A 16369-nucleotide genomic window follows, 5' to 3' on the forward strand; every position below is an offset into this window, starting at 1 on the left:
ACTCATTCAGAAAAGGCGGGGGTTGACTCATGCTTGCTGCGGCCATTATTAATACTATGCTCAATTAGACCCTGAGAAAAGAGGTACAATATGCTAAAAGGAATAAAAGGCAAAGTAATCACAACTAGCACTTCTTTTAAAGAACAATTCTAAAATAACATAGACTTCAAACGTTAAAATGTTGAAATGCGAAATCTATGTAAAATTCATCCACACGATAGCAGAGAACAGTCAGGTGGCTCGGCTGTCTTTAGAAACGATGAAACCAGAAAGGCTGAAATCACGAAGCAGGCAGCAGCTGAGGTAACAAAGAGTTAAGTTCCTCACAAGAAAAGCCGGCCCTTTGCTGTTGGCGCGCCGGGACCCTCCCCGCTTCAGGTAACAGGAAATCCAGATGCTGACAAAACTCCCGGCTCCACAGCTCATCCACTTAATGGCACTTGAAAGCAGCTGTACTGATACGATCGTGGAGCACCCTTGAATCCACACACAGCGTGGGAATGCGAAAAGACAATGACGAGTGACCTTCCCCGGCTCCACACGCACTTCAGTCGCTCTTCACACAGGACCGCAGATCGGACGCCAACTACAGGAACTATGACAGGCGACACCACAGGCGAGCAGCACGACATCCAAACAGCGCAGCTTCTCCTCGAGCACGGTAGGTTCTATTTTACTTCAACCCAGATTTGCTTGGTTAAATAGAACAGTCGCCCGATTACTTTCACCAGAAATGCAGTTCGCAGCCAATAGCTAAATAGCAACAGCCCAGAAGTTAAGCGCTCGGTGAATAGGCACTAGCACAGTCATATAAAGTTGGTAACACCCAGAGTCACACAGGATGCATTTTCTCACCTCCTCAAGAAGCGGTTAATAACAATAACAGCAGAAACCGGTTATATGAAAACACTGATGAGGAGCACAGCATACATTCCGAAAGCATCTGAAACGTTTCCAATGGTGTCTACTGGTCCAAAACTTCTTTGAAATCTTCACTTCCACTGTAAGGTTTTGTATGGAGAGAGCACTCAAAGGGGAGATGATTAACTCCTGCCCCCTGCGCAGGTCCGTCGCCAATGTTGAAGTTATTAAGAAATATCCAGAGACCCAAAGAGAGTAATAGGTCTGTTTATTAATCATCCACTCTCCTCACTGGAGAGCTTCTCAACATTCCATGGCAAGCTCAGGGCCAGTCATACCAACAGGGTAAACAAGGGAGGGGGTGATGGGACATACCAATAAGGGGAATAAATTACAACATAAAGTCAATGAATAAAATATCTCTGTGAGTTTCTTTCCTTCTATGTCTTTGATGCTTATATGTCTTTCTTTAGTTTAGTGGGAAAACGCAGTCATAGTCCAATTGCATTAAGTTCAATTAATTCAAGTCCTGTTCCATCACTTTGGTTCCTCGATGGAATGCATCCTCTGATAGCCCGTCAGAGGAAGGACTTTCTGCACGCAATCCTGGCCGTATGGGAAAGAAATAATGACCCTGTCACCCTGGGAGACAAGTCCCAGCATGTGGGGGCCTTTGATTTTTTGCTTTACAGAAACAAAGTCACTTTTTGAAAACAGTAAACTTTTTCAAAGTTTGCTTGCTGGCAATCCTGTCTGACTGTAGCATCCGTCAAACATTTCCAGCATAGATGGGAAGCACCATATCACTGTTTATGTTGAGAGTTGTTCAAGGGCCAGCGGACAAGTCTAAATTTAGCGGGCGTAATGTAATCCTGTGAATTCTACAGAATCGAACTTCACCAATTCCATCCAACCCTACTAAACAGATATTTGTCTACCACTCCTAGCTTGGCCCCGGTTCAGTGTCCATTTCCTGCTGCATGTTTGTGAAAGTGCATAGACTGATGTATGCATGGTATACTTCTCAACTTCAACAGAACATTTCATGTTTGGGCCGTTCCAAAAATTGATTCTCAGTGTTTTGCTACCTTGTAAAAACCTCCTGTTTGCTTCTTCTCTCATCCAAGCTGCAAATGTGCATTTTCACCTTGAATGAGGGTTGTTCGCATAATCCTGCTTGCTCCTCTGTAACTCAAGGTTCTCAGTTTTGTGCAGAGGAATCTAAATCCACCTCTTCCACAAAAAGCAATGATGTTTGAAAGGATGGGCTTTATTTACCTGTTTCAAACATTAAATGTTGAAAAGCTGTTTCCTTGAAAGGTACATAGGTTGCTTTTTTATAGTTTTGGGAATTTGAGAGCGCTGGATATAGTTCTGTTAATGTTTGCCAAGTTGTAACTCCTCCTTTAGGCATAGCTTTCCTTGTCCTTTGCCCTTCTCACACCTACCTTCTACTGCGATGCTGCAGAGTTTGCGATGTACTGTATTATAAAACAATAACTCAGGGTATGTTTGCTGTAGTGATGCTCGTAGGTCTGGGAGATTGATGTAATTCAGAGCTATAATATGTGTAAGAAGAAAGTTTATGTGTGCTTACAAAGGGCTCTGTCCCTCAGGATAAAGTTACAGTGAGTAGGCGGGTGCAGAGGTCACTGTTACTATAAACAAGTAGGTCACGTAGGCCTTCTTCAGGGCACGGTGTTGGCAGTGTAACACATCTAGGATGTGCAAAGTTCTTACTAGTGACAGTAGTCCATTGTAGATTTTGATTGCTGGCCATAGTTTGCGGTGTCTCTCACGGTTTCTACATCTCCACACCAGGTAGTATTTCTATACAAACTAGCAACATTTCCGAGCTGAGGCAAAACTTCTTGCAAGTTCAAGTTGAGACAGGAAGTGCATGTGCCTTTTTCTCGTGAGTTAACTTTATCTCCATTTCCTTTTCATCCTTAAACACTGGTTAACGTACCAATATTTTGATATGCCGGTGATACCTGTTACGTTGAAATGTATGGCTCTGTGTGTGTGGGTGTTCTGCTGGTGCTGGTTGCAGGCTGAGGTGTACTTACGCTGCGCTGGTGAATGTGAGAGTAGTTTAACTAGGCTTATGCCAACAACAAGAACACAAGAGGTGGCTGCTGCTAGGTGACAACCTTTTGAGGGTTAATCAATTACATTAATGCCGAGCACCAAACCTTTTCTTAGTCTCTCTTTTATGAATGCCGGGATTGTAATTTTTTTTTTCTTTCTCTATCCTACCCTTGATTTGACGACATCTTATTCATTCAGGTTCTGTTTTCACCCCATTTTCTGCCTTCCTCATTGTTTTTCCATCTCTCTTTCTCCTTTTAGTCCTTGAGTAAGATAAGTTTTAAACTGACATAGGGCACCGCTGCTTTATGTGTAGCTTACAAAGGTGTTAATGTTCTGTCTGAATCATCAGTACCGGTGAATACACTTTTTGCCCCTTGGCTTCATAATCCACTTCACAATCTCTGCAAACATGCAGAATGGTTTCCAAACACGGCAAGGAAGGAATACACTTCCTGTCCTATGTCTTGTCCACTGATCTGTCTGACATGTTTCAGCACTGTTTTCAGCTGTTACTAAGGTCTTAGTCTGGTCGTGGTGTGCTAAAGGTACCTAGATAGCCAAAATCCAAAACTTTGGGCTTAGAATGCTTTGGGCTAAAAACTGCTCTGGGAACTGATCGAAGACCAGGACCAACCTGCTTGTCAATCCTCCCAAGGTGCATCACCCGTTTGGCCTGACTTTGTGGCAGCGATTGCCATTTTCTTCTCTGCAGCAGCAAATACTGTTCAGCGGTCCTTCATGAAAGGAGTATCTGACCTTGTGGCACTTTTATCGGCTACAGCCTCCAGCTTCGTCCTTATGAAGATTTTTAACTTTTAAAAAAGTGACTATGTCCTCAGGTAGAAATCCTCACTGCAACTTTGTCAGGTGACATCCTGATGACAATACTCCCACCTCAGACACCTCCTGTAGCCTAGCGGAACTTTACTTTCTCAGGATGGTTGTAACTACATTTCTCGTAAGTCTGAAGGTAAGCACAAACCTTCTCACAAGCGTCTCTCCGGCCAAGTCAATTCCTCTCACTCCTACCTAGTGCCACAAAGTCTTCGGAAGAACCATATGGGGAGAGGGCAGTTGGTCCACCGTTATGGGGCTAGAGAGAGTACATGCAGTGAATGGGAAATAACACACAGGAAAGCCTCTCGGCTTTAGGAGACACCCCTCCTGATACACGTTGATTCTGGTTGCACCCTAGCAAACAGAGCACAGGGCCTAGTTCACAACGAGTCGCACCAGACACTTCAGTTTACACAAAGTCGAGTTGCACATCTGTACCTCCCTGGAAATGAGGTACCATGTCCTGCACATCTGATGTCCGTTCCACCAGACTGTTCTAGTCTGACACACTCGTTGCGTTCCCCCACCTCTGAGGGCCGCAACCTGTGAATTGGACACTACAGGTGCTGGAGCAAGGTCTCGCAGAAAAGATACTTGCTCATAAGCAATCCGCTTGTTTAACCTATTAACATGTTAACATGTTTTTTATTACGTTTTGGCTAAAACCAATACGCACTGCACAAAAACGCAGGTTAGTGAATCTTGCCGATGTGTTTGCTAATACTAATAACATGAATGAAGGACTAAAATATCTTTAACAGGGAAATCTTTACTGCACATGCGTCAACTGCAACAACGCAATATGACAAATTAAGGCTTGGAGGAAAATTCTTGTGCATGAGCAGAAGGCACTAAAATCGAGTCTTGAAGACTCGCGTGCATGGCACCTGCTTGGCTGAAGCAAAAACAAGCTATTTCACTAATGCTAAGGCAGGGAAAGTATTAATAAATAATGGGGAATAGAGTAGAGATGGGTGGTATACAGTGAAACCATTTATTTTTTAAAGTAACATTTGTCTTTCTGAATTTATCACTAGTGCATTTTTGGGCCTCTTGTGTATAACTGAAGTAAGCCTAGTCACATGACAGTTGCGCATGACTACTGAGAGTGAACCAAGAAGGATGACACAGAGTTTGGTTAACAGTCAAGGTCGTAAAGTGTCCCAAGCCTGAGAAAGGACTGTGAAAAGTTCAAATGAATGGACCTACATGTTAGATTTTTTACAAATGTTGCAGATGAAATGTGATTGTGGGTGGGAAAATAAAGCATGAATAAAAATTAAGGGGATGGGTTGGTGAACAAAGGATTAACTGAATTAAGTGACATGCAAGCATTGTGTGCTGATCTTCCCCCCATTACCTGACCAATTAGATTTAGTATTTTTACGATATTGAAACTTTAGTGGATGGTACATGAAGAACTAAAACTATAATCGAGATAGCTTTAGTTAGTTAGTCAGACGGAGATTTGCTGAATGCTGCTGAGCTTGGGATGCTGTCGGTGTAGCTGGTGATGCTGTTGCTGCAAGAGATGCCGTGAGATGCGGATGAAGAATCAAATGCAGAACTTTCTATCCTAATTTAATTGGGTTAGATAAGAAGATTGTGGAAGACTCTGGAGGAGGAAGAGAGTGTCAGAGAGGGGTGCGACGTAACCGTCGGTGTCAGAGAGGTCATCTATCCTGTTTTGAATCCTGTCCTGAAGTCTTTGTTGCCTGATCTTTCCCGGGAGACCCTTACCAGCACTTTGGCCAGGGGGTTTTTCTTCACACCATTCTTGGTAAATATATTTTCATGTTATTTGCTGATGTTCTTTTTTCTCTGGCCTCTCCCTTGTTTTGAGCATTGATCATTGTGTGAGTCCAAAGTATGTGTTTGATGATTAATTGATTACATTTTGTCTCCTAAGAATGAAGGTCACTGCACTATGTATTTGAGATGGTTCACATGAATTTAATTCAGATAAAGGTTTTTAAAACCTCCCGAGTCAGTGGTTGTTTACTTTAAATGAATAAGATAGAGTCAGTGTAAATGTTTTACCATCAACTAGTTAAACTAATGGTCCATCGACCAGAGGAAAGCATGTTTTGATCAGTGAAAGGTTAGTTAGGAACAAGGAATAACTAATCTTGAATTGTGAAAATCATAAACTTTGACTCCAGCCGTTTACTCAATTGTAAGTGTGTTTATGGGCCTAGGTGAGTATATGGTATTGGAGTATCTGTTGTTGTTACGCTCCTGGATCACAGGCAATTAACATGCAGTCTGTGTGGCACACGAGAGAAATGCGGCACAGTCGATGAATCGGCTACTTTGGTTCTCGCAACCAGTGAACTAGTTCACCTCCAACAAGACGCTTATGCGTGCCGATGTTCCTGCATAGATGCGAGCAACTTCTTCAGCTCCACACTAGGCACTCTGGACTACAGGCACGGTTCTGTAGTGTCAAGCTCACACTGCACTTTGCAGCTTTCAGCAGGCGATGTGGGAACTTAGACGGCTCCGCTCTCCAGACATCATGGGTAGATATTGTGGGCCCCTCGAAGGAGATCCCTCAAACCTCCAAGAGAACAGGAGACCAGCCAACTGGTCCTGGGGATCCCCCTTCAGGGTGTCATGTCCGCAGGTTTGTTGTCCCAGGTCAGCTACTATTCAGAAAGGCACGCTGTCCTTTTCATGGGCAGTTATCCTCCATGTGCACAACAGATTCCTCTGGCAATGTGCACCACGCATTCCAGATTCTCCGGTCCTGCGTTCCCAAAGCATATTTCTCCTCTTAATGGGGTGGCACTGGGTAGTTATTCTCCATGGATCCTTTGAAGTTGGGGAATGGGTCAAAGGGTATTCCTTTGAACCACAGATGTGTCCCCTAAATTTCTGTCCTGTCTGCCATGAGGCTGCAGAATGCAGATCTCTGTCTTTATGGGGACCTCGGTCTGGGCCTAGAGGCCAGGTGTCACAATCTCTGCCCCCATATATTCTGCAAGGCTTGCAAATGGCAGAGGTTGGCTATGTCAATTGCCTGCCTAATGGTTTATGACTGTCGCTGAGGAATGCCCAGATGAGCTCTGCCTGCCTCCGGTGCTAACTAGTACCAAATTCCATGGCACACACAGAGTTCGATACAGAGAAATGCCCACCTTCTATAGGTGGAATTTCCATGCAAGATATGCCAAGTGCACCCTTACCACTGGAATGAGTTTGGCCCAATGAATCCATTGATAGGAAACATCTTGAGGCTGCACCACTGCAATCCATTATCGCAGCTTGAAATACAGGAGATCTCTACCCCGTCTACCTTAAGGGAAAAGCAAGCCTCCTCAGTAGGGGAACCCTTTTTTTTTGTTTTTGGTTTTCTTTTTGGTCCTCATTCGCCAATAGTAAAAACAGAGCTGTTGGATTGCTCCCATAGCCTCCCTCTCAAAGGCACCTGCTGGATCACTCTGTTAGCCAATTAGAGAAGCTTTACACAAAACCTCACTGAGTAGATGTTCTGATTTCTGGGTGCCCTTCAGAACCAGAGGGGCAAAGTATTTTAGGTGTAAGGCTTAATCATTGGACCAAGATGATTACTTTAACACAAGATAAGCCACGCCTCACACCCACTCCAAAAATCTAACCTATTCTCCCAGTCATTTATAACATTATTCTTCTCCAGTTTAACTCTATCTATTTTCATAGTATAACTAACAGAGATAATCCACTCTGCAAAGGAAGGGGGGCATCCTGTATCCATTTTTACACACTTCTCTTCTTGCTATCAAGATCAAATATAGAGATAACTTATTCATCCAGCCAGGGAGCGCCTCACATTCTGGTAACAAGCCAAAAAACACTAAAAGACGGCTTACCTGAATGTTGATACCCATCATATCTCCAATACCTTTTGTTACCTTTGCCCAAAAATTTTGGAGCATGGGACACTCCAAGAAAATATGGATATCATCCGCTTCCGGGAAAAGGCACTTCGGACATTTGGGTAATGGACCATTCGAGAACTTCGCAAGTTTGTGCAGAGACCAATACACCCTATGGATACAGAAGATATGGTTCCTTTTCAAATATGCAGGCTGGACTGTATCATACAAAGTGTCAAGAGATACTTGCCATAATTTTTTAAGATGGACGCCGGGCAAGCTCTCTCCCCACACTTCCGTTGGTAGGTTGAATACTCCATCCTCCAGGTCCATCATTAACCAGTAGACAACCGATACCTTCAATTTCTTCCTGGTTTCTTTCCAAAGAATATTTTCTAATTCATACTCTTTGCCCACACTTTGTCCGATACTCTGATGCAGGCTCCTTAATTGCCAGTATTCAAATTTGGAGAGCCTGTTGTCCGTAAGGGAAGATAAATCGTCCCATGATAGTAAGGATTCTCCTGTAACTAATTGTCCCCAACATTGAACACCGGTATCTATCAATGGAGTAACCAAAGAGTCTCTAGTCCACTCAGGTGATCCTGGAGCATTCCAGATTGGGGCAAGAGCACTGAAGTAACTTATCTTCAAAGTTTTTCTAACCTTTGCCCAGGTGCCAGCAAATTCTCGTAAAATCTTTAATCGTACTTTTTGAAGAATCTTGGATCTCCATATTTATTTAAAAAGGACCCTTGATTCCCATTCTCAACATCTGCAAGCATTGCCTTAAACATCATTCCTACAGCTGATGTATCTGGGTTGCCTAGAAGAAGTTTACCTCCAGTCAAGGATAAGGCTCTTGCATATAGAACTAAATCTGGTAAGCATAACCCCCCTTGTTCTTTTTCCTGTGCATCTTTTTCCACGATATTCGAACTGCTTTGGAGGCCCAGACAAATGAATTAAATACTGCCTGGAGAGATTTTAGGCTTTTTTCCTTAAATGCCAATGGAATATTCTGCAAGATGAAAATTACCTGTGGTAGCAGCATCATTTTTATTAAGTTAACTCTGCCCACTTACGTTAGAGGCAAATATGCCCATGCTGTCAGAGAAGATTTAATTTCCTTGGCAACCCTTTGCAGATTCAATTCTGGGATCTCATCAATATTCTGGCTAATCTGAATTCCCAAGTATCTAATCTTGTTCTTTATTGGATGGGAGCATACTGTCAGATTCCATGTCATGCACTCTGTTGTTGTGGAATTAATTTCATACCCTGAAATCTTAGCGAACCTGATTGCCTCCTCATAAACCAAAGGGATGGAGACGTTTGGGTCTGAAGTAAAAAAACATTAAATCGTCGGCGTATAACGCCACCTTCTTTTCCCGCCCATGTATTGGAATGATTTTATGTTTTGATTTGATCTAATTTTTTCTACAAAGGGCTCGATATATAGATTGAAAAGCATTGACGAGAAAGACACCCTTGCCTGGTACCTCTCTGGATTTTAACTGGTGCAGACATGTTCCCATTCACTAAGATTCTTGCTGTGGGCAATTGATATAATAAGAAAATAGACCTACAAAAGTTCTCCCCTAAATTATACTCCTTCAACATATGTTTCAGATAGACCCAGTTAACTCTATCGAAAGCTTTCGTTGCGTCTATTGTTATTTTGGCTAATGGACATTTATAGACTGTCGCTAGATCTTTTGCCCCTATCAAATTATAAGTTAGTTCAGCTATGCCTCTACCTTTAATAAATCCTTTTTGATTCTTATGCAAAAGATCCCCTGTCACCCCATTTAACCTCTCTGCCAATATTCTTGCATAGAACTTATAATGAATATTGAGCAGAGTGATGGGTCGATACGAATCACAAGAACTTGATGGTTTAGAGGGGTTAAGGATCAGGGAGACTGTAGCTTCGTTCCAAGAGGGAGGAATATTACCACCATTTTCAAAGATATGGGCAAAGAGAACAACCAAAACTGGGGAGAGAACGTCCTTCAGGGCTTTATGAAGTTCTGCCAGTAGCCCATCGGGGCCTGCGGCTTTACCTTTTTTGCTTAGAACTATGGCTTTCACGACTTCCGTATTAGATATCGGCAGGTCCATATTCTGGGCTTTAATGTCTGAGAGTTTTTTTAAAGGGAGTTTGGCCCAGCCAATCCTCAACCTTACTTGGCTGAACGTTCAAATCCTCCCGATATACCTCCTCAAAGTGCAGCTGAAAGGCCTTCATAATTTAATAATAATAAGTGTAACTCCTGGAATGGAAGAGTTTAGATCAGTAATAATGCCTCGGGCTAGATCTTGCTTGGTCTTCCATGCCAGGCTCGCACTGCACTTTGCAGCTTTCAGCAGGCGATGTGGGCACTTAACGGCTCCGCTCTCCAGACATCATGGGTAGATAATGTGGGCCCCTCGTAGGAGATCCCTGAAACCTCCAAGAGAACAGGAGGCCAGCCAACTGGTCCTTGGGATCCCCTTTCAGGGTGTCATGTCCGCAGGTTTGTTGTGCCAGGTCAGCTACTATTCGGAAAGGCAAGCTGTCCTTTCCAAGGGCAGTTATCCTCCATGTGCACAACAAAGTCCTCCGGCAATGTGCATCACGCATTCCATATTCTCCGGTCCTGCGTTCCCACGAGCAGATTTCTCCTCTTAATGGGGTGGCACTGGGTAGTTATTCTCCATGGATCCTTTGAAGTTGGGGAATGGGTCAAAGGGTATTCCTTTGATCCACAGATGTGTCCTCTAAATTTCTGTCCTGTATGCCATGAGGCTGCAGAATGCAGATCTCTGTCTTTATGGGGACCTCGGTCTGGTCCTAGAGGCCAGGCCTCACAATCTCTGCCCCCATATATTCTGCAAGGCTTGCAAATGGCAGAGGTTGGCTATCTCAATTGCCTGCCTAATGGTTTATGGCTGTTGCTGAGGAATGCCCAGATGTGCTCTGCCAGCCTCCGGTGCTAACCAGCACCAAACTCCATGGCACACACATAGTTCGATACATAGAAATGCCCACTTTCTATAGGTGGTACAAAAGGAGGTGGTGATGGACGGAGCATCTGAATCAATCAAACACTCACACCCAGTCAAAAGATCTGGGTTTAATCCATCACCGTTCTTTAGCCCACTATGCCACCCCAGTTCAGACATGGCTATATGCAAATCAGTCTGACCCTGTGCCTCATGGGAACAGTCCAGCCCGAACTGCCAAGCCATGTCTTCCCTGGACCGGAAACAAGCTTCCGAGGACCGGTTTCTGGCATTCCAGCCGTCTTCAGCCCGGCTTGCTTGAATCCAGTGGCAAAGTGAGCAAGGGACTCACGTCTGAGCATACCCTGATACACTTATGGCGGCCAAAAGCGGTAAAAAAGGGGGTGGTGATGGACGGAGCATCTGAATCAATCAAACACTCACACCCAGTCAAAAGATCTGGGTTTAATCCATCACCGTTCTTTAGCCCACTCTGCCACCCCAGTTCAGACATGGCTATATGCAAATCAGTCTGACCCTGTGCCTCATGGGAACAGTCCAGCCCGAACTGTCAAGCCATGTCTTCCCTGGACGTGAAACAAGTTTCCGAGGACCGGTTTCTGGCATTCCAGCCGTCTTCAGCCCGGCTTGCTTGAGTCCAGTGGCAAAGTGAGCAAGGGACTCACGTCTGAGCATACCCTGCCACACTTATGGCGGCCAAAAGCGGTACAAAAGGGGGTGGTGATGGACGGAGCATCTGAATCAATCAAACACTCACACCCAATCAAAAGATCTGGGTTTAATCCATCACCGTTCTTTAGCCCACTCTGCCACCCCAGTTCATACATGGCTATTTGCAAATCAGTCTGACCCTGTGCCTCATGGGAACAGTCCAGCCCGAACTGCCAAGCCATGTCTTCCCTGGACCGGAAACAACCTTCCGAGGACCGGTTTATGGCATTCCAGCCGTCTTCAGCCCGGCTTGCTTGAATCCAGTGGCAAAGTGAGCAAGGGACTCACGTCTGAGCATACCCTGCCACACTTATGGCGGCCAAAAGCGGTACAAAAGGGGGTGGTGATGGACGGAGCATCTGAATCAATCAAACACTCACACCCATTCAAAAGATCTGGGTTTAATCCATCACCGTTCTTTAGGCCACTCTGCCACCCCAGTTCAGACATGGCTATATGCAAATCAGTCTGACCCTGTTCCTCATGGGAACAGTCTAGCAAGCCGGGCTGAAGACGGCTGTATACCAGAAACCGGTCCTCGGAAACTTGTTTCTGGTCCAGGGAAGGCATGGCTTGGCAGTTCGGGCAGATGCTCCGTCCATTACCACCCCCTTTTGTACCACTTTCTATAGGTGGCATTTCCACCCAAGATATGCCAAGTGCACCCTTACCACTGGATTGAATTTGGCCTAATGAATCCATTGATAGGAAACATCTTGAGGCAGCGCCACTGCAATCCATTATCGCAGCTTAAAATACAGGAGACCTCTACCCTAAGGGAAGAGCAAGCCTCCTCAGTAGGGGAACCCTTGTGGGTCTCATCGCTACCCGGGCAGTGAACACCCGTGGCCATTCCTCCAACATCCAACTTATTGGAGGTGAAGGGCCTCCTCCGGATGGCCCGCGTTTGCTTCGGGCCAACCGGAGTACGCACACAAGAGCGTATAGCAGCACATGTGGTGGCACGGCGGAAACAGGTTTAAAACACACAGTCCATGTGAGTGCACACACCGGCCTGCATTAGAAGGTCAGACATGAAGGCGAATCACACCAGCAGTGTAAGTGCGCACCCCGGCCACAATGGCAGGCCTGAGCTACGTTTACAAACAATCATGTCGGCACCACTTCTTAACATTTGTCAGAAGTGTTCATGCACGTTCTCACTGCAGTGCAGTGGGAAAGGGCCTGGAGCCTCATGGCTCAAGTGAGAACCAGCATGTCCACCGGCTGACAGTGACAGGCCGGAAGCCTGTGTCTCCCGGACACCTGTGGTGTCCATGCGTTATCCGGCCAACCATGGCGGCCTGGGTCTCCCGGACACCTGTGGTGCCCATGCATTAGCCGTCCAGCCATCTCAGTCTGGGTCTCCCGGACAACTTTGGTGTCCATGCTTTATCCAGCCAACCAAAGCGGTCTGGGTTCACGCTAAGCACTTCCTTGGTGCCAATTCGCTCACCAGCCCATCTTGGCAGGCTGGTGTCGGACCTAGAAACATCAATGTTGGGAGGGCTCAGGCCAACCGGCACCAGCAGACCAGACACAGGCACAGCACAACCTTGGTGCTAGCGTGCCCCCGCTTCTCCGTTTCACCCCTTCAGCTAAGCACCTCTTCCTACGAAGCGATCTGGCCCTACACCCACAATGGGGCCTCAACACCCTCGAAAGGTATTCCATGGGTGGAACTGACCACCGAGGTAGGGGGAACCCACGCTTGGGCCCCTGCCCAGCTCCTCACCAAGCCCAAGCTTCACTCCACCCCGGACATAGCCTAGGACTGCTCCAGCAGTAAAGGAGGCCCCCTCCGGGTTGACACACCCGTTGAGAAGCCAACAGGAGTAGTAGATTGAATGAGTAGGCGAGTACTACGGGGCATGATCCATCCCACACTTGCCACTGCTGAACCCCTGGGTATATGGTGTACCTTTTCATAGGGCCCTTGTGGGTGCGACACAACCTAAACATGCAAGCCCCCTGTCCCTAACCTGTGTATGGAGGGTGCTCATGCGTCCCACTGCTGTACAGCGGGAATATATCCCATGTTCTAGGCTCACTAGCAGAGAGAAGGTGAAGACTAGGAGGACAGAAAAAGTTAATGTTTCTGGATATTTCCCTAAGAAAGCCATGCCCAACATGAGCTTTCTTTGCAATTTGCAAGACGACCAGGCAAACTACGCATAATGGCAGCTTTTTTGCCAGCAGACGGCTAAAGAGTGTAGTTTCTTCTCAATTTTCCAGGTAGTGGGACAAATAGTGCATAATGTTTGTTATTAAGCCTCTGGCCGGTGAATAATGAAGTTTCATTTTTGTTTCCTCCCCTGCTGTCTAAGATGCATATAATGGCTAATATTTACTCACATGCCAGGCAACTAGTGACGTTTCATTGCTATTTGCATGGCTGCGGCCGGAGCGCCACCTCAGTTCAGACCCAGCCATATGCAAATCAGTCTTGACACTGTGCCTCATGGAAACAGTCCAACCCGAACTGCCAAGCCAGGTCCTGCCTGGACCGCAAACAAGCATCCTGGGACCGATTTCGGGCTAGCACCCCTCATCAGCCAGGCTAGCTTGAATCCAGTGGCACAGTGAGCCCGTGGCCCACGTCTGGGCATACCCTGCCAACTTCGGGCGAACAAAGCGATACTAAAGGGGATAATGGACGGAAAGTTAGTTGTAGCAAATCAAACACTCACCCCAAGCCAACTGACTTGGGTTTATTCCATTATCATTCTTTAGCTCACTCCACCACCCCAGTTCAGTTAAGCCTTATGCAAATCAGTCCGACCTTGTGCCATGGGAACAGTCCAGCCCGAACTGCCAAACCATGTATTCGCTGGACCGGAAACAAGCATCCTAGGACCGGTTTCTGGCGAACCCTCCTCATCAGCCAGGTTAGCTTAAATCCAGAGGCAAAGTGAGCCCGGGACCCACGTCTGGGCATACCCTGCCAACTTAGGGAGAACAAAGCAGCCTCCTCCATAGCCAGGGGCCAGGGAGGTTTCATTGCTATTTACACAGCTGCGCCCGAACACTGCCGAATCTATACTATTAAACCCGGTCAATAGTGACCTTCCTCTTCTATTTGCAAGGCCACAGGACAAATAATATCTAAACGCCACTTTTAAGCTGGCTGCCGGGTAAATAGCAACGAAAATTCATGATTTACCAGGCCGCAGGCTAAGCAGCCACTGCCAATAAAGAAATACAGCAATAAAGGGGCCTCCTGTCAGCCAATGACCGAGAACTGAAGGAGAAGAAAGTTCACTGAAAGGCTTCTGAGCAGGGAGGCACTCGTATCATGTTTCCAATGCCAGGCAGGGAAAGGTGAGCTGACAGATGTGTACGATGCGTGCCTTGTGATCTTTGGCATCAGGGAACAGCTGCCAAAGTCTCCCAGGTCCATGCCTGGTGTGCTGATCGAGACCAGCTTTCTTCGTTGAATTATGGGACTTGTAGTCCTGATTTATAATGGAATAAACAAGACTGCAAGTCCCAGAATTCAATGAAAAAAGCCTGGACTGAAGCAGCAGATCACACATGGACCTGGGAGCCTTGACAGGGCAGCAGCGCTGGGATCTCATGCTTCAAAGGTACAAGTTAGCAGAGTTGGGACAAGTTTCACTGTATGAGGAGCAGGGATCACGACCAGACTGACCCACTCAATCTCATATATATGGCTTTTTAGACACGTGGATGCCACAGGGACCCTCATAACCAGTGTTGCCTTTTAAAGCCACAGAATGCTGCATTCTGGGACGTGTAGTTTCACTGCAACATTAACGCCGCAGCTCAAAAATCCCAGCCCTGACAGTGTTGTTGGCTGCACCGCTAGGCTTTTGTTGCAGACAAAAAAGAAATGCATACACGAGTGCATTTACTCACCGCATTTAGGGTAAGCCACCATGAGCAGGTCGTCTGCCCTGAGCTGGAAAGTCTCCATCGCCTGGAAGGTCTGCGGGCTGCACAGGACGCTGGGATAAGGGACCCCCTTGTGGGTGAACAGCAGCTCCTCCGGGGCCCTGTCATTGGGTAAGGTCGCGAGCTTTTCGTTTATTCCTTCAAATCTCTTTGCCATCTCGGTGCAGACTGTGCGAGGCGCTTTCAGAGGAGGGGAGGGCTGCGAGGCGCTGTCTGAGGAGGGTTTCGAGGCGCTGTGCCTGTGAGTGCCGAGAGGCTGAGGCTGGCCCAGGAGAGCTTGGTCGCACTCTGACCCCTGCCACAAACTAAGCTCCTTCTGCCCTTCACACAAAGTTTACAACATCTTTTATGTGAGAGGAGCCCAGGAGGTGTGAAGGGGACGGATTCGCTGTTAACCCGGGGAGGGAGGGAAGGTTGGAAGAAGCTGTGAGAGGCCGGGTGGAGAGCGCCTTGAGTCACAGCCTCTGGCGCTGTGCCAGCTATCATGACCTCAGCAGAGCTTTGCTTTTAATGTTAAAGGATGTTTCATTCTTCTGGGACACACATGGTTAGGGCTTAAAACAAAGGTACATTCTGCTCCCAATGCCATATTGAGGGTTCACTCACATCATGCACCAAAACAAGCATTGGAAGTGTGATTATTTTTATGTGTTGTGCAGTGTAAAGTGTCATACCAAGCTTCACAGCACTACAGAGTTACAACATGGACAGCGGCAGCGCCGTCCTCCCTGACACACAGAATACATGAAGGAGGGAGGTCACAGGGTTCACTCACACACAAGACAAGTGCAACACAGGCAGCTGACACACCAAGGAGAGAGTGTGAGGTGTCAGCGGAGTGTGAGGCGTCAGGGGAGTGTGAGGCCTCAGGGGAGTGTGATGCGTCAGGGGAGTGTGAGGCATCAAGGGAGTGTGAGGTATCAGTGTGAGGTGGCTACCTTTTCCATTTGCGTGGGGAGCTGCTGCCTCAAAACTAAATAATAAGTAATTCAAGTCTATGAAGTCTACTAAATACTCAAGGTATTTAGTGGTTAATTTTGTGAGAATGCCTGCTGTGCAAATGCTTTTATTATTTTTAAAACTGT

General features: G+C 46.4%; 1 protein-coding gene across 1 annotated transcript in view; it reads right to left on the reverse strand.

The window, feature by feature from the left end:
• Nucleotides 1-15588, reverse strand: part of LOC144767817 (sulfotransferase 6B1-like) — a 156261-nt gene extending 140673 nt beyond the window's left edge. Inside the window, exon 1 of the mRNA XM_078651194.1 lies at nt 15249-15588. Coding sequence (XP_078507320.1) covers nt 15249-15441 — 193 coding nt within the window. The 5' untranslated portion in view covers nt 15442-15588. The remainder of the gene's footprint in view (nt 1-15248) is intronic.
• Nucleotides 15589-16369: the final 781 nt, after the last annotated feature.

Source organism: Lissotriton helveticus, chromosome 7 (assembly GCF_964261635.1).
Source record: "Lissotriton helveticus chromosome 7, aLisHel1.1, whole genome shotgun sequence".
In the NCBI taxonomy this organism is placed as follows: domain Eukaryota; kingdom Metazoa; phylum Chordata; class Amphibia; order Caudata; family Salamandridae; genus Lissotriton; species Lissotriton helveticus.